Source organism: Triturus cristatus, chromosome 3_1, assembly GCF_964204655.1.
Source record: "Triturus cristatus chromosome 3_1, aTriCri1.1, whole genome shotgun sequence".
NCBI classification, from domain to species: Eukaryota; Metazoa; Chordata; class Amphibia; order Caudata; family Salamandridae; genus Triturus; species Triturus cristatus.
Window position 1 is genome coordinate 771,240,306 of NC_140583.1, and position 17,083 is coordinate 771,257,388.

A 17,083-nucleotide genomic window follows, 5' to 3' on the forward strand; every position below is an offset into this window, starting at 1 on the left:
GGCATCGTTACCTAGTACTTTATGGGCTACATCAGATACTGATGTGGGACAAATGGTTACTCCACCAGTGCATATTCAAGTGAAGGAAGGTGCTTCATTGCCTAGATTGCCCCAATATAAAATATCTCGGGAAGGCGAGGAAGCATTGACGCACATTGTTCAGGATTTGATCAAGGTGTGGGTTGTGGAAGAAGTCCCTTATAACATTTGTAATAGCCCTATCGTGCCTATTTTGAAAAAAGACACTGACACTAAAATGTACAGATTCATTATTGATTTACGAGAGGTTAATAAAATTGTGGTGCCCCAATGCCCGGTAGTCTCTGACATCACAACACTTCTTACTATGGTTCCTCCTACTGCCACTACATTTAGTGTAATTGATTTGAAGAATGCTCTCTTTTCAATACCTATTCACCCTGATAGCCGTTATTTATTTGGCTTCACTTTGAATAATAGATCATGCAGATTCTGTAGAGCTCCACAAGGGTATACAGAGAGTCCTAGCATTTATAGTCAAGCAGTGAAAAGGCAGCTTGATTCTTTTCCTGTACCGAAAGGGGTGGCTCTTATTCAATATGTCGATGACATCTTGTTGGCTGCTGATACCCCTGAACAGTTTAAAGAAGGAACATTGTCATTATTATCATTCCTTGCCTCTCATCATCACAAAGTCTCTCGGAAGAAATTGCAATTTTGTAGACAGCAGGTTACCTATTTAGGTCACCTCCTGTCTATGGAGGGACGTGCACTCACACCAGATCGTATTCAGGTCATTTTAGACACACCTGTGCCCCGTACTCAGAAGGACGTCTATGCATTGATTGGCCTTACTTCTTTCTGTAGGCAGTGGATCCCTAGCTTTTCATACATTATGAAACCCTTGTTGGCCTTTTTGACTAAAGACACTCTGATGCATCTCCCATGGACTACTGAATGCCAGAATGCTTTCCAACAGCTACGTCAAGCACTTTGTTCGGCACCAGTATTAGGAACTCCAGACTACACTAAGACTTTCACACTCTATGTACACGAGAGCGAAGGTTGTGCCCTCTCGGTTTTAACAGAGACACACGGTGATAAACAGCGTCCTTGTGCGTATTTCTCAGCTGTCCTTGATCCAGTTGCCTGCGCGCTGCCTTGTTGTTTCCGAGCGGTAGCAGCAGCGGCTGTGTCCATACGTCAGAGTGAGGGAATAGTCTTGTCACATAGATTGTTTGTGTTAGTACCTCATTCAGTCGATGCCTTGCTAAATCAAACAAAGACACAGCATCTGACTAGTGCTCGCTTGACAGGACATGAATTGACACTTTTGGCCCCTCATATCACCTTGAAAAGATGTTCGACTCTAAATCCTGCTACATTATTGCCACTTTCAGCTACCCAGTCTCAGTCACAAGAGCTACATGATTATATATCCCTTACTGAAGAACAAACAAAGGGTCGTGTTGACGTGCAAGATACGCCTCTCTCAAATGTTGATGGAGAACTATGGGTTGATTGCATTGGGAATTAGTACATTATCTCCTTACTGCCTTCACCTACCCTAAGAAAATGGCAATTGTTAAATGTAGCGCACATAAGAAAGTGACCGATAAAATAGGAGCGGGCAATGCCTTTGCGGATTACACAGCTTGGGAGACCGCAATGCAGCGAAGTACCACATCTATGTATGTAGTTAAATCACAGGCTGAACGCTGGCATGATGCCAGGCAAGGGGTGCTGGACATGCAACAATCTGCCTCTGTTGATGAATTAGACCAATGGTCCAAGGAGAGAGCATTGGATGATGAGAGCTGTTGGAGGAGTAAAGAAATGACCAAATGGAAGTTACCCACAGCCTATTTACACCCTATGATTCAAATGGCACATGGGCTGGCACATGTTGGACCCTCCTCAATAGCAAAGCAACTTATGCAAGTTTGGGATCATCTTGGGATTCTCTGTACAGCTGAGAAAACAGTCCAGTCCTGTATGATTTGTCTTCAGTATAATCCTGGGAAGGGAACACGAACTCCAACAGGAGGGTTTGCAATACCTACTGCACCTTTTGAGGTCCTGCAAATGGATTACATCCAGCTTGAGCGCTGTAACAACCTGAAGTATTTCTTGGTAGTTGTTTGTGCCTTTAGTAAATGGGTGGAGGCATACGCTACGAAAGTTAATACAGCTCTTACTGCAGCAAAGGTGCTCCTCAAGGAGTTCTTTCCCCGATTCGGCATTTGCTGAGTTTTGTGGAGTGACAACGGACCCCATTTCATTGGGCAAGTTGTCGATTACCTCATGAAAGGGTTGGGAATTAAGCAGACGTTTCATGCTGCTTTTCACCCACAATCAGCAGGACTAGTGGAACGTTACAATTCTACCCTGAAACTAAAATTGGCCAAGATACAGGCTTCCACATCTTTGAAATGGCCTGATGCACTGCCTTTAACATTGCTATCCATTAGATCAATACCACATACACGATCTGGCCTCACACCAAATGAGGTGGTTTTCGGTAGGCCAATGAAGATTTGGGGGATTCCTAAGCCACGCCCTATACATGATGTACCCTATGTATTAATGAATTACTATTTGTCTCAGTTGACTGACAGTTTGTCTTCTATTTATCAACAGGTTCGGGAGACTCTTCCAGACAGGTCGCAAAGTGAGGGCCACTGCTTGCACCCTGGTGACTTTGTGGTCGTAAAGTCATTCCAGAGGATCAGCTCCCTAGCACCGAGGTGGCGAGGACCGGAGCAGGTACTATTGGCTACCAGGACTGCAGTTCGAGTGACGAACCGGAAGAACTGGGTCCATGCGACACACTGTTGAAAAGTGTTGCAAGACCTAGTGAGCCCAGCTGCGTTGGCAGATCACTGTGATATCCTGGTCACCGAGAAAGGACAAGCCACGTCACCTGAAGGATCTGAGGAAGTCTTCCAGGACCACACGATTCCTGGTACATCCCGATATCAGCTGCGACCCAGGAAGAAAGACACTTTGTTGCTGAAAAAGACTGTTTGAGCCACTGTCCTGGGTGGTTAAAGACTGACTACAAAGGGGGTAGTCTATTAGTGACTACTCGTCTCAACGTTAGTGAAGAAACCAACGCCTGCCCAGGACCTTAGGGCACCATCTGTTTCGTTGTTTGTCGACAAAATAAATATACCTAAGGAGAAGAAACCAACTGCTGCAAGAGTTTGTAGCAAAAGAGCATTGATTGCAACTGGACTTACCTTGACTGTTTTTACTGTTGCTATAATAATATTGATTGTAGAGGAAGTAGCTCCTGTCCGAAATCTTTTGACTGCTACTACTCCTGTCCCCATTGAACATCATTACTTTACTCTTCCTTATCATGAGCAGATGCTCAAAATAGCCACTGAAATCCACCAGGATTCAGCGACTTGGACTTTGACTGGATGGCTATGGAACATGGTAACTGTATGGGGTTGGAAACTATTGTCAGCCCTATTTATAATTTGTGCTATTCTTTTTACTTGTTGCCTATGTATTCAATGTGGCCCAATGCTCTGTTCCCTATGTATTTCTACTTGTACCTCTTGTATACCGACTAAACGAAATGTCACAAATGTAAATGCTCGCTTGGCAATGGCCCAAGAAATTACTGAATTAATGCAGATAGATGTGCACAATATTTTCCGTACTCCCTCAAAAGCATAGGAATATGTCTTCAGCATATGCTAAAAGGATCGTCTGTGGGAATCTGAAATAATTTCTGTTTGCATAAGCTGAAGCCATCTTGGTTATGGCATCCATTTTGTTGGCTTTGTAATTCTCCCATCCTCTGCTGGTCGTCTTTTTCCCTGCCTGTGCTGTCTATTTTAGTTGACTTCTTGACTCAGCTAAAAGCAATATGCAGGCTAAAGAGTTTGTAGCTGCCAGAGCAACTGGTCTCAGACTCAACTGTCAATCTCTTAGTGCTGCCATAAGCACTCCTGCTCCCTCTTCTACTTTGCTGACTAAGTGATTTCCCTTCTGCCCATGTTTGTCGGTAACTATTCCTGTGTAGGCCTGTACCTTCTATTTGTATCCACATGCTTACCAGTGCAGAAAAAGCTGTATATAAGGCCTGTGTTCTGTGACTTCAATGTACTACCTCAGACAGCAGTTGAGAGTGCTGTGTGGACGTAGTCCCACTCATGAGTGATTAATAAACTTGTTATTTGAATTCCAGCTTCAGTGCCAATCTCTATTTTGTTGGTCTAAGGACCTGTGGACAGAGAAGGGTGGCCCCATCACTGGTGTGCTCATTGAAAAGCACTTTTCCACAGGGTGGCGAGCCCCCGATAATCACGTCGCACTGGCATCTTATTTCTCAAAATATTTACAGCTTTTATATGTAACAAAACGATCTTATCGATCATTTCCTTACATGTAAGAGCTGCAATATCACCGTGCACCAGAAGAGGGCTCCCAGGGCTGTATAGCGCATTTGTCAGGCGTGGGCTGTTACAGCCGATTCTTTCACAGATGTAATACATATCTGACATGCTGCACTCGGTTTAGGCAGTGCAGCATGTCACATAATGGTGAATTGGGACTTGTTTTTTCATGCCCCCTTATGCCCTATCAGAAGCCATGATAAAGGAACAAGGACAGCATTCCATCGTATCTGAGTTTCTAAGGGTGTGAGCCTCGTTCTGGCACCTTGTTTGTGCACTCTGTAAGTCGGGAATCGATGTGCAAAGGAAACTACGCTGAGGATTACCCCAGGAAAGTTTCCACGTTGTGTATATGAGTGAGACTATGTTGATGTTATGTATGTGCCTGTTTGTAAGCGTGCACCAGGGTGTGTGTTTATGTGAGTGTGTGTGTGAGTGTTTCTTTGTATGTCTCCTTACTGATGTTTTATGACCTTTCATTTGATTGATAGCCCCACTGCTTTATAAATTGACCAGTTGCCACTTGTCTAACCACTGGCAATTGCTTGGAGTAGTATTCCAAGCCATCATTCTTTTGCACAACATGAAGCAGTCCTTATGTAGCTGCTATTTTCCCAGAGATTTCTAACATTAAGAGCCAGATGTATGAAGACACCTTGTGATTCGTAATTAGTAAGATTTCAAAACGGCATGTATGAAAGTGTGTTGAACACTTTCTGCTATTCTCAGTGGGTCGCAAATTACCAACCCTCATGAATATTAATGAGGTAGGTCGCAATTTGCGACCCATTAGAAATCGTAAAAATTACAGGGATGGTGGCCTCCTGAGGTCAGCAGACCACCATGTCTGTGATTGCTTTTAAACATGTACAAGATGGCCGCCAGGTGAGGAGCTCAGGCCGGGAGCTCCCGGCAAGGGATTTCCATTTTGGGCTTAAATTGCCATTATTCCCCGGAATTCTTCCCCACCTAGGACCTCTTTTACTCACCTGGGTTCTCCCGTGACTGTTTTTCTCCATTCTCCCGTTTCCGGACTCTGAACTCCATCTTATGCTCTTACTGCGGACCTCGAGACGACATGGCCGATGCCCGGTGGAGCTGCTTGGTTCGGCTATAGAGGAGTCTGGCTCGGGTTTCTCCTGCGGCCGTCACCTACCCAGACAGTCATTGGGGCATGGCATTCCTCGTTCCCTCTGCTGCTATTCTTCCTCCTCCTATCTCCCTCGGATTGAATCGCCGTGGATCATTGACACCGGGACAAGCCTTGGCACGGCTAAGGCTTAATCGGATATCTCCGGATGGCGGCTGAGTGTTCAGGGGCGAGATTTCACCCTTCCGGACCGCCCCCTTGCCCTTCGGGTTGGGAGTAGCGGTCCCCACCGACGCCTGATCCCTGCCGCGATGGGTTGTATCGACGGTGAGTGCCACAGCGCTGCTGGTCCGGTGCACCCGAATTCTTGCTTGCTATCTTCCGACCAAGGGGAGGGCTCGCTCTTCCAGTCCCCGCTGCTGGCTGGCTGCCTCCCTCCATCCTGGCCGTCTGCTTGGGTGTGCTTCGCCTCAGCTCTAACATCTGGACCCGTGAGTCCTTCCCAGGTACGGGGGTACAGTGGCGATTAATCTACTCGGCGCAGTGGTGTGACGCTCCTGGGTTTTGCCGTTCCTTCCTGTACCTGAGAGGCGCACCCCCCCCCTGGACTTTGCTGCTGTCTCCCTTTTCTCCAAGACTGCTCCCTAACCCCCAGGCTGATTGATTCAATGGATCTTCTCCTTGCGGATCGTCGACACCGATGCCCCCTTGGTCCTGAGCCTGTGCACACCCTCTACAGTCTTCCATCCACCTATGGTTTTGTGGCTTCGCCCCCCCTCTGACTCTACTAAATTCAATCCTGCTCTTTGGTCTTTCTCTCAAGATTTTCGACTTTTGTGCACCCCGCCATTTTGGTGTTGGTCTCCGTCGTTTTCCGCGACCCTGACCTGCCATCTTGTTTGACCTCCGTCCTTCCCCCCTTCCCTCCTGCCTCCCCCTGATGACCCCCGACCGTTTTTCTCTTTTTCTTGCCGGACTGCCTTAACCCCCACTCAGGTTTCCTTCTCTCCTCTCACCTTCTCTCATAATCCTTTTCTTGTCCCCCTTTGCCCTTTTCTCCCCCCTTTGATTTGCCACTTTCTTTGTAATGACTGTGCAACAATTGTTTAATTCATTGTAACTTGTAATTCGTTATTTGTTTTATTGTTCCTGGTAACTCGCTATTTTTGTTCCTCATGTAAAGCGCTCTGATACCTACGGGTCTAGCCAGCTCTATATAAAACTCAAATAAATAGATCAAAAAAATAAAGCAATCTTTTTTTTCTAAAGCAGCCCATTTTCCTTAAAGGAAAATGGGATGCTTTACAAAAAGAAAAATGAAAAGTTTTCCTTTCATTTTTCAAGAGCAGGCAGTGGTCCGTGGGACCACTGCCTGCTCTTAAAAAATGCTTTTACAAGCATTCACAAAGGGGAAGGTGTTCCTTGGAGAACCCTTCCCATTTGTGAATGGGTTACCACCAACTTGAAGTTGGTGGTAAAATGCGATTGTTTTGCGACCACATTTACTGTCACAAAACATTCATACATACCACTGTGATTCTGTATTTGGAAGGGATGCCCTAAAACCGCCCCTCCAAATACCGAATCGCAAACCCATTTTGCAATTCGGTAACAGGTTACCGACTCGCAAAATACGGTTTGATACATTTAAAACGCCGTTTTTGTGTTCGCAAACCGGTCGGTTCTACGAATCGGCCCATTTGAGAAAGCAAAATTGGTTGATACATGTGGCCCTAAGCCACAGGTCTTCAAACTGTGGGGTGTGCTCCACTCTGGGGGCGTGGATGGGCTCCCAGAGGGGCGCAAAGGCCTCTTCAAGCACATGTAAATGAAGACGCCTGGAAGTGCAGCGATGTTTATTTGCTGCATTTCCAGGCTGTCTTCATTTACTCTGAAGCCCTCAAAGTGCCGTGGGGCCAGAGGTCAGAGGTTGTGCTGCTGGGGGCTCGGCTGGGCAGTGTCTGGAGTCTTATTAAGACTCCAGCACCCACAGTTTTTCACAGGTCTTTAAAGACCATTTGCATACCTTTGGAAACTGGTTACAGAGGCTTAGTTTTTTTTTCTTTTTCCAGTAGCCCCTGTGCCAGACTCTGCCTATTACTTACATTTGTATTTTACATTTACTGCTGTAGTGTGAAAATGCATTTCATGAAAAGGAATATAAAAAAGGGTTGCCAATAGAAAAAATGCCAGCCATGTATGTTTAAAGAGCCTGCAAAGACCTTGCTTTGACACTAAATAGGGTCTTAAATAAAACGTATGTATTCATTTGTAATTTGACTTTCTGTCTGTTCCTTTTATTTTCAGTCATGAAACATTCAGGCAGCCCTAGAACACATTGAAAAGTGCTTTATATTTGCTTTTCGAACTACGCACAGATAAGTGCTGAAAATAAGGCTTTAGGTGACTGTTTATTTTTGTACCGTCTGCAACATCAAAATAATGAGCTGGCAACCCTAATCATAAGACTGGAAGTTTGTTGCAGGATCAGCACATTATTTATTTATTTATTTCACCCTCGATTCCCTGATTAATTCCATAGTAGCAATAGTTTAACTTATATCTGAAACCCTACGCCCCGTCAATAACATGCTGATTAACTTCAAATGTCTGAGAATTCACCCTGCATTCAGACAACTCAGTCCTCATTCTCACCCTTCACTTTCACGCTCACCCTGCACTCACAGCGCATAGTTATGGTTTTCCCGCATTTGCCACATAATCCATCATCGGCTGCATAATTTGCAGATTGAAAAATGCAGCAACACATATTACCTCACAGTGGAAGGCCCTTTCTAAAGGTTGACTGGTCACCTTTCTGTTACTTATTGCTATATGTGGGTGTTAATGTGGTACTTATGAGGGGCAATAAAGGCCAAGACAATGTTAATAAGTGAAAAAATAGCAAAATAGTGCAGTAATGCTATCACTAAATATGCAGCATAATTCGCCTGTGCTTGCTGCAGAATTTAGTCAACCATGCTGCATAATTTGGTCTTCTCCTGCCGCATAATTCCAATGGCTTGTTTATAGTTCTATGAGGTCCCAGCCTGTGGCAGAAAGCACTGTGAATATGTAAGTCATTATTTTAAAACAATATTTACATACTGTAAGCTAGGCTGCTGCAACATGATGCAGTGATTGAGATAAAACAAGTTCTTACAAAACATACTTTTTAGTACTAAGTAATCAAACTGTATCAAATGCAGACATTTTTGTAAGTGTCTCCACTAGTCCAGATCCCAGCTGATAACTCCTTTACATTACATCTTAAAAAGAATAGATCTTTGCCACCATAAAGCTTTAAGCAGATCCACTGGAATTATTCAGCAGAAGAGGACAACATTATGCGGCAGGTTTGACTAAATTATGCAGCAAGAAAAGGTAAATTATGCGGCACAATGCGCCACATTTTGTGGTTAGCATTACTTCATTATTTTGTCAATTTAACTCACGGTAACACTGTCAGGTGAGATATTTCACCTCATTAGTACCAGTGTAGCACCCAAATACAGCAGTAAGCAACTACAAGATTACCAGTCAATCTTTGCAAAGGACCTTCTACTGCTCTGGAACACTTTGTCACGCTTTAAGTAACTTTTGTTCCGTTTGAGCTAGAATCAAGTTTTTTTGTTGAAATCTGCAGATTATGTAGCAAATGCAGTACACTGATAATTAAGTGGAAAACGCTGCTGCTGCAGAAACTCCTAATGCCATGGTTTCTTTTTTTAACTTTCGGCACTACCAGCTACACTTCGATTTTAGGCAGAGGCATCTCAAAGTCAGTATTAACCATTCAGGGGCAGTTTTTTTGTGAAAGCTGAGTCCATGGGGTGGCAGGTAGAAGGCCAGCAGGGTTGCATTCAGATGCAGAGCCCTAATCCTCTCGATCCATGGGGTCTCACAGTAATGATCTAGGAGGCAGAGGAAAGGAGCGAGATTCATACATATTGTCAAAGAGAAGGCCCAGAATAGGGAGCACTGTATGCGGACTCATTTTTATGTTTACAAATGGCCAGAGACCGCTTCTTCAGAGAGATACCCCAAAGAAGGGGACAATATAAGTGTTTTTTTTTTTTTTAAAGGAACATTCATTAGTGAAGCTGGTACTGCTGCCAAGTGTGTAAGTGGTCACTGCTGGTTATCATAAGGGAGCAGATGCAGCAGGACTGGGGCACAGGGATTTGGGGGGCCCACTGCATCACAATTATGACTGTCTACCTTTGAAAAATGGGGCACCAGAGCTTATTGTCCTTTCAAGCATTAGGACATAGGTGATGATCCATCATGGAGGGGAAGAGGTCAAATAAGGCAAAGGAGATAGCCTGCTAGTCAGGACTGCAGTTATCATTAGTGCAGCAGGTATAGTTGCATCAGGGTCAAAGAGTGTGAGGGACTCACAACACCCTAATTATGGGGAGCAGTTTGTTTAGGATATCTGTTTTTGTTTAATGCATTTGCTGTTTTATAAGTCTAATATTTGGTGCACTTCATAAGCTATAGAAAAAGTATTCCTGAAATCGTCTCATAAGCCCCGCTCCCTGTACGCAGCCAAGTCCCTCCCGCTCCCCCAATCCTTGTCATAAAGTTTTGGAGGGGGTCTGACGTCAAAACATTTTGCTTAGGGGGGCCCAGAGTAAAAAATGTTGAAGACCTCTGCCCTAAGATAATACAAAATGAGAAATAAATAGCAGCTTTAAACTGACAGCCTTGTATAGCCAACTTAATAGTCGCCAAAGAGTAATTGACTCAGTACTGAATGTTCTCCTATCAAAACATGCTCAATAGAAAGCACTGTGACAAATTCCCTAAGCGAACCATTAGCATATACACTGCAGGTCTCCATAGAATTGTAAGGGGGAAGGGAGCACACTGCCTCTCATCCCAGCACAGTTCTCACCATTGCATTCTGGTAAATGCAGTACATTTCAGATTTGCTGTCGTTTTTCACCAAAATTGGTGCAGATAGTCCTGTTATCTCTAGACACGTGTTTCTGGGTTTAGCCCTCCATCAGTAGAGAGCAGAAGTAGTAGAGAGCAGAGAAAAGTAATCTGGGGTTGCTGAAATGCTGTCCAAGTCTTCACAGGTCACAGTACCACTCCACAGGTCCAGGTGAGTTTGTCAGCTCGTTGATTCAAGGGAGCGTTTTGAACCTTCATAGAATTGTAGTTTTTCCTAGTGTGACCTAGGTGCACGGTCTCTATGCACTGGTCTGTGATATCTATACTCTGGATTCCAGGACTGTCATTTATCTTCTGTCTCTGTTTCTCCCTATAGGAAGAAATGGCGTTGGAAATCATTAATAATCCAGACTGCACTATCCCGAAACATGAACACTCCTACTTACACAGTACACTCATTCTCCTTGGTGTCACTGTGATGGTACAGTCTTTTTAATTTCTTTTCATCCATCTGCGCATATTGTTTCATGTTCTTGGGTGAAGGGGTTTTCTAGTACAAATAGAAGGCGAGGGCAGCAATATGTATTTCACCTTTAGCAAGACGACTTTTCTTTTAAGTGATCTAAAGTTCGGAGGCCAGTGCAGTGCAGTTTGGCACTGATGTAATTTGCACTGACTAACCGGTGCGAAAGTTACATTTGCACCAAAGGTTTACTGCAGTAATTGTAATCATGTATCTTTTGCACTGGTATATCACTGCAATTGGTATTGCAAAGTTATTCTCATTTGGCCCCTTTGGTCCAAATATCTATGTTTATCATTCATTATGGCTTTTTCCTCGTTCTGCTGTGCAACTGTTCTGAGAAACACTTGGGCTTTTGTGTATTCCTGTTTGTTATGTTATTAAAACAATGTTAAAATCATTTGCACAGCGCACTTGCAACATTTGTATGACCCCACTGACTCAACTGAATCCACATTGTGTCTGCAGACTGGGGAGCTTATTTACAAAATATCTGCATAGGGCAGCGCCGCAAGGCTTCTTGCTACGCTGCCCGAGGCCAATTCTAAAGTGCTGGAATGCCCCATATTTACAAGATACGGTGCATTCCTGTCCCTTCAGACAGCACCGGCAACATTTTGCAGGTGTGTGACAACACAGGCACACTTACACCATAGTGTAAGGGTGTCTGCGTTGTTGGCAGGATTGTTTTTTGCAGGAAGGGTAACTTTCTTGCACAAAAACAATCCCAAGAGGCATTTTCCTCTTTGTATGTGTGCTGCAGAATGCAGCACACATAGAAAGAGAAAATAACAAGGAAATATAAAGATATTTCTCCTTCTTACACCGCCCCCGAGGAGGCGCACGGTTTAGACGCATTCCCAGAGTAATGTTGTAAATCTGGGAATGTGTCAAAATCTACAGGCGTTGTGTGGGAACAGCCAACGCAATTCCCATGGAATGCCTCTTTGACTCAGAGTAAGGCAAGGCAGCGACTTGCGCTGCTTTGCCTTTTTCCATATCTACAAAGCCATGAAAAACCACGCAAAGTGGCTTCGCATGAACTCGTAGATATGGGTCTGCACACTGCGCCTCCGGAGCATCACAAAAGTGACACTCTGGCAGTGCAAATGTGCCACAATGGGCTTGTAAGTAAGCCCCCTGTTGTTTTAAATAGAGAACACGTAATATCTGCATAGACTCCAACAGGCTAGCACTACCCTCTCCCCACTTTCGCCTTACAGCCATTTATAGGGGTGTAGTTTAGAGAGGGGGGTGTTACATCCCCTTAATAAATGTATGTATTCTCTAATAAATAGTTAGGTACAGGTGCTTTAAGCGGGGTATGGTAAGGTGTTTGTCGAATTTCACTTGGGATGTTTACGTAAATATACGGACAAAAACACACACACTCGTTTCTGTTTTGAAGGTCTTAAAAAATTGTATTTGACAAAATATTGAGCTATAAGTACCCCTAACAATCCACACTCCTCTTCCTTTCCACTGCTGCTTAAGCCCCCCTCATACCCTGCTTCTCATATAATGTACTTTAACCAGCAGGATTGTTGGAAAATTTGAAGCTTGAACCCCACCAATCTTACTGACCAAGCTACGCCCCAGCCGTTGACAGTAGGAACTGCTTGTTTCCAATAAATAGATCATATTTTAAAAAAAGCCCTAATTGTTTCCTTTCCCTTTGTAATTATTAAATTCAAATTATTTTTATTATTATTATTATTAATATTATTATTATTATTATTATTATATGCAAGAGTAGCCCTCCACCACCCACTCCTCAAGTTGTAAAATGCACATTGAATCCCATCCAGGCAAGGCTCCAGCCCGAGCACCTCTGTAGATGTGGCTCCGCCTCACCATTGGAAGTCCAGAATTATAGCCCGTAAAATACAAAGAAAACCGCAGCGAAGGAGACATTCGTGTCTGGTGTGGGATAGCCTGAGTTTTACTTAAGTGAGTTACAACCTTAAGAAAGAAACGCAGTCGTTAGAGCAGTGAAATTTGTTGGCTTTTCTATATCCATTCTTTCTTATTGGTGTGTGGAGATGTACCAGCATAGTTCATCTTCATCATCTATGTCGGTGGGTGCTTTCATTGTAGTCTTTTTTGGTTTTCGATCACTGCCAACATTACATTTTAATTTATGTCTATAGTGGTCCCTTTTCTTTGTTTTTGGAAGTCTTGTTGCCCATCTAACATGAATACACAATATTAGAAACTCTGTGGTCAGGAAGGGAAACCTCAAAGCCCAACAACTCTTAGTTTCGAGGGTGAACAAAACTGGTGAGTCCTGTTACGTAAAATAAATGGAGGTATGCAACAATACAGGTCTAAAATAAATTAAACTCTATACCCAACATGGTTAATTCTCCAGATTGGGTAATGACTTTCGGATCATCAACTCAAACTGCGACCCAATAGCTTGGCGACACCCTCCACAACAAAACAGCAACCAGCAATGCCTTTTTGTATGTCCAATCTTCTCCCATGACATGGTTCTGCTCCTCCTCTTTTCATTACATGTTAGGTAATCCAGTCTCTGAAACAACCTGTATGTCTCTAAGAACTAGTGGCAACTCTAACGCATTAAGTGGTACTGACTGCATAGGAACTCATGATACCAGGCACACTTCCACAATGTCACCTCTAGTGCCGTTAGACCCCTACATGAATCTTGATCGACTCAGGCCACCTCGACTTTTGACTCTGTTCACTCATTCCAAAAACCCAATGCTGCACATTTAGGACAATTTAGTCACACTTGAAGGCTCAACCACCTTCACCAGAGCTCTGCTCAACACCAGATCCACTACTAAACATGTCCTCAACAAGCAGGATTTTATCACAGATTATTTCCTTCATTTGAACTTCTGCTTGCTAATGACACCTTCTTTTTCTAAAATAAGTATCTAAATAATGGAGGTCAAGTGGCTGTAATTCTCTCAGAAGCCAACATGTACAAAAAAACAAGACTCTTCTTTCAAGTGCGTTGAGTACATATTTGTCACCTTCTCACATCCAGTCATGGAACACACATGAGAATCTGTCCATATACTCCCCTTTTTGGGCACCCTGTGTCACAAACCTCCTCATCATTCCTATCCCCTCTTGTAGTCCGTAAATATCCTAAAATGCTTCATTATCCCAGGATATTAGGAGAACTGCTATCAACTTTAGAAACCTGGACTGCATCCTCCCAGATGACTTTTCACAAGACCTTCCCTGCCAGAGTCACCATCAGGCCGCATCCTGGGGGGCCTCTACAGACACCTCTTCACCAGACACAACAGTTAGAGTGATGCAAAACTGATTCCTCTACCTCTCACGCCGCTTTCTTCAACAAGTACAAGAGCACTTCTGTACAACGCTCTTACAATGCAATACATATTCATCTTTGATGGAATGTTTTCCGGGTCTGAGAACAAAGTAATTCAAATTCTGAAATCATTGATAATACTTTCCCTGCAAACTCGCTTTTACAGCTACAAGATAATAAATCTGTGACGCTTGCCCTGGCGTCAGTACTTCCCGACTTCATGTTGCTGTCTTAAGCTGTCTCACTGCTACTAGTCCTTCCCATTAATAAGACATGATGCTATTGATACTTCCCATGAATTAATTGATCCTCAACAGTATATTCCTCCACCAATTATCTGTCTGCTTTTTTGTCTGTACATCTCCTCGAATATCCCACTGCTAAATCTCATAGGGTTATCGACTGCTCTTGCATATTTCCACAGCAAATCACATCTATTTCTGCTGATTGCTGATTAAATATTTTTCTCATCACACTCAATGATGCGAAACACACGAACACAATGATATCTTATCTTGGTGATTGCTATCAAGTTCTTTTTAGTGTTCTTGCATACTCTTCCACAGTTCCTCAGTTTATGTTAAATTCTTCAATAATCTCTTTAATCTTCTCCTCTATGCTCTCATCTCATCCCCGGCTTATTTCTTTTTGCTAGCTACATTTCTATTCTCAGTTTCCGTGCCATGTGTTAAATGTTTGCATGATGGGTTATTTCTCTTTCTTCACTTATCCAACTTTATGACCATCTAGGTCTCTTCACTTTGAAGCTCAAGCCCTATTCTTTCTGCCCTTCCTTTTTTGTGTCTCATTATGCTTAAAGCAGTGTAGGTTTTTCTTACCACCACATTCTAGAACCCACTGTTTTCTCTTTTCCTTCACTTGTAACTTTTCACATTTCCCTGAAGAATTCTCTCAAATGTGAAACATTTTCTGGCAGATTTCTACCCACCTGAGATTGTGTTGCATCCTATCATCGTTGTTTTTTAGATTTGTACTTTTAATGATTTTTTTAACTGTTATCTGTTCTACTGTGGTGACAATTATTTAGAAAGGACTTTCGTAAAGTGTTTCATGTCTCTTTTTGGTTGCTTCAGAATGCTTGACTAAGGGGGTGACAACTACAGCTGAATGGTAAGTCCAGATAAATGGGGGAATTTCTTTTTTTGCAATCCCTGATCTGTGTTGAATTCAGTTTAAAGTAGGCCTGAATAGTTCAGTTTTCATAATCTTCCTGAACCACATTTAGCTGGATTCAAAACTCTGGCTCAAGCTGAGAGTACATCTTTACCTTCCTCCACATTTAATCATCTGTAATGAACATTGATCCAGTGGGTGAGAAATGAGAGGATGGCCCTGGTTCAAGCATAGTGAGGTGTCACTTTGTCCAGTTATACAGGGAAGTTGCCATCTCTCCTTGTGTATGCTGACCAAGACCTTGACTTTGCTCTTGATGGTGGCAGAGAGCCAGTGTTGTGCTTGAAAGCTGGGCTTGATGTGATCCTGTTTGCAAAGGTTGGTCTTATTGAAGTCAAGCATTAAGGTTTTGGGGCGGCCAAACAAGAAGAAATTGCAGTAGTCAAGCTGTACCAGCACGAGGGCTTGCATCAGTTTGACACTGTGCTTCATGTGGAGGAGTGTGAGGATTTTTCAAAGGAGAGATAGTTACATGCTCACACCCGTCGCCACAGTGTTTACTTGTAGAGTGAAAGAGAGGTTACTGTTGTAAAATGGTGTAAGAGGTTCCAAGCCTTGAATAGCAGAGAGGCAGACTCAGGGCCCCAGTTACCAGTACAATGGTCTTTATGACACTGATTCATACAAACAAACTCTCATTAACATGTAAACATGTCATCCAGGCAAACAGTGATGTTGGATGGGTATAATTTTACACATGATTCATTTGATCCTTGAAAACAATGTGTTCATATATAATGGAAAATGGTATCATCAGACATGCGGGTCAGTGATGGGATCCAGGTTTGCCCCTTCTTATGCCAACCTGTTCATGGGTTGGCTTACGGAGAGGCAGGTCTGGAGCCCAGGGGTGCAAAATAGATTGAATACATATACTATTGAAGAAGATTTATATATCTGGACTGGATTGCCTGGTGATTTGTTAGAGCTTGTTGCATATCTGAACTCAAAACCATACAATATGATTTTTACATTAATCTGCAGTGAAGAAAGTATTCACTTTTAGATGTGGAATTTTATGTCACCAATATGACACTTAAAAGTTGGTTGTACAGAAAGGAAACTTCTTGCAATCAACTGTATCTAGTGCACACGAGAAATCAGTTGATGGCCATTCTATTTGGAGAAATGGTACAAACTAAAAAGAAATTGTAGTTTGGATAATGAATTCAGACATAATGTTTGTGATATTGTTCAGAGGTTTCTGGCAAGAGGTTATGATAGGCAAATGGTGTTATCTGCAAGTGCTAAAGCTGTGATACCTAATAGAAGGATTACCCTGAGGGATGCATATAAGAGAAACCTGGTTGCCCAAGATGCAATAAAACTCATTATATCACATTGTAGAGAAGTTGATAGATTTAGTAAACTCTTAAACAAACATTGGCGTATCTTGAAGGAAGATAATGTGATCAGTGGTTATATCTCTCCACATTCCAGCATTTTCGTAAAGGACGTACATTAAGAAATATCATTGGTCCTCTCTGTCTTAGCTCTTCAAATGTTGTACCTTAGTGGTCAACAGTAGCAAATGGATTTTATAAATGTGGTTACTTTTGGGTTTGTAGACTAGCAAAGGACAAGGTGACATCGTTTTGCTACAATAATAGTCCAACCTTTGAGATAAGGAATAACCTAAAACTGTGGTATCAAATTTGTAATATATAGCT

The 17,083-nt window shown here is 43.0% G+C and overlaps 1 protein-coding gene across 5 annotated transcripts in view; it reads left to right on the forward strand.

Annotated features, from left to right (window-relative positions):
- The window catches only part of ANO9 (anoctamin 9), a 519,627-nt gene that overhangs the window by 352,992 nt on the left and 149,552 nt on the right, over positions 1 to 17,083 (forward strand). For all 5 annotated transcript variants that reach the window (XM_085644947.1, XM_085644948.1, XM_085644950.1 and 2 more), the window contains one exon: positions 10,760 to 10,864. In XM_085644947.1, the coding sequence (XP_085501073.1) occupies positions 10,760 to 10,864 (105 nt within the window). The remainder of the gene's footprint in view (positions 1 to 10,759; positions 10,865 to 17,083) is intronic.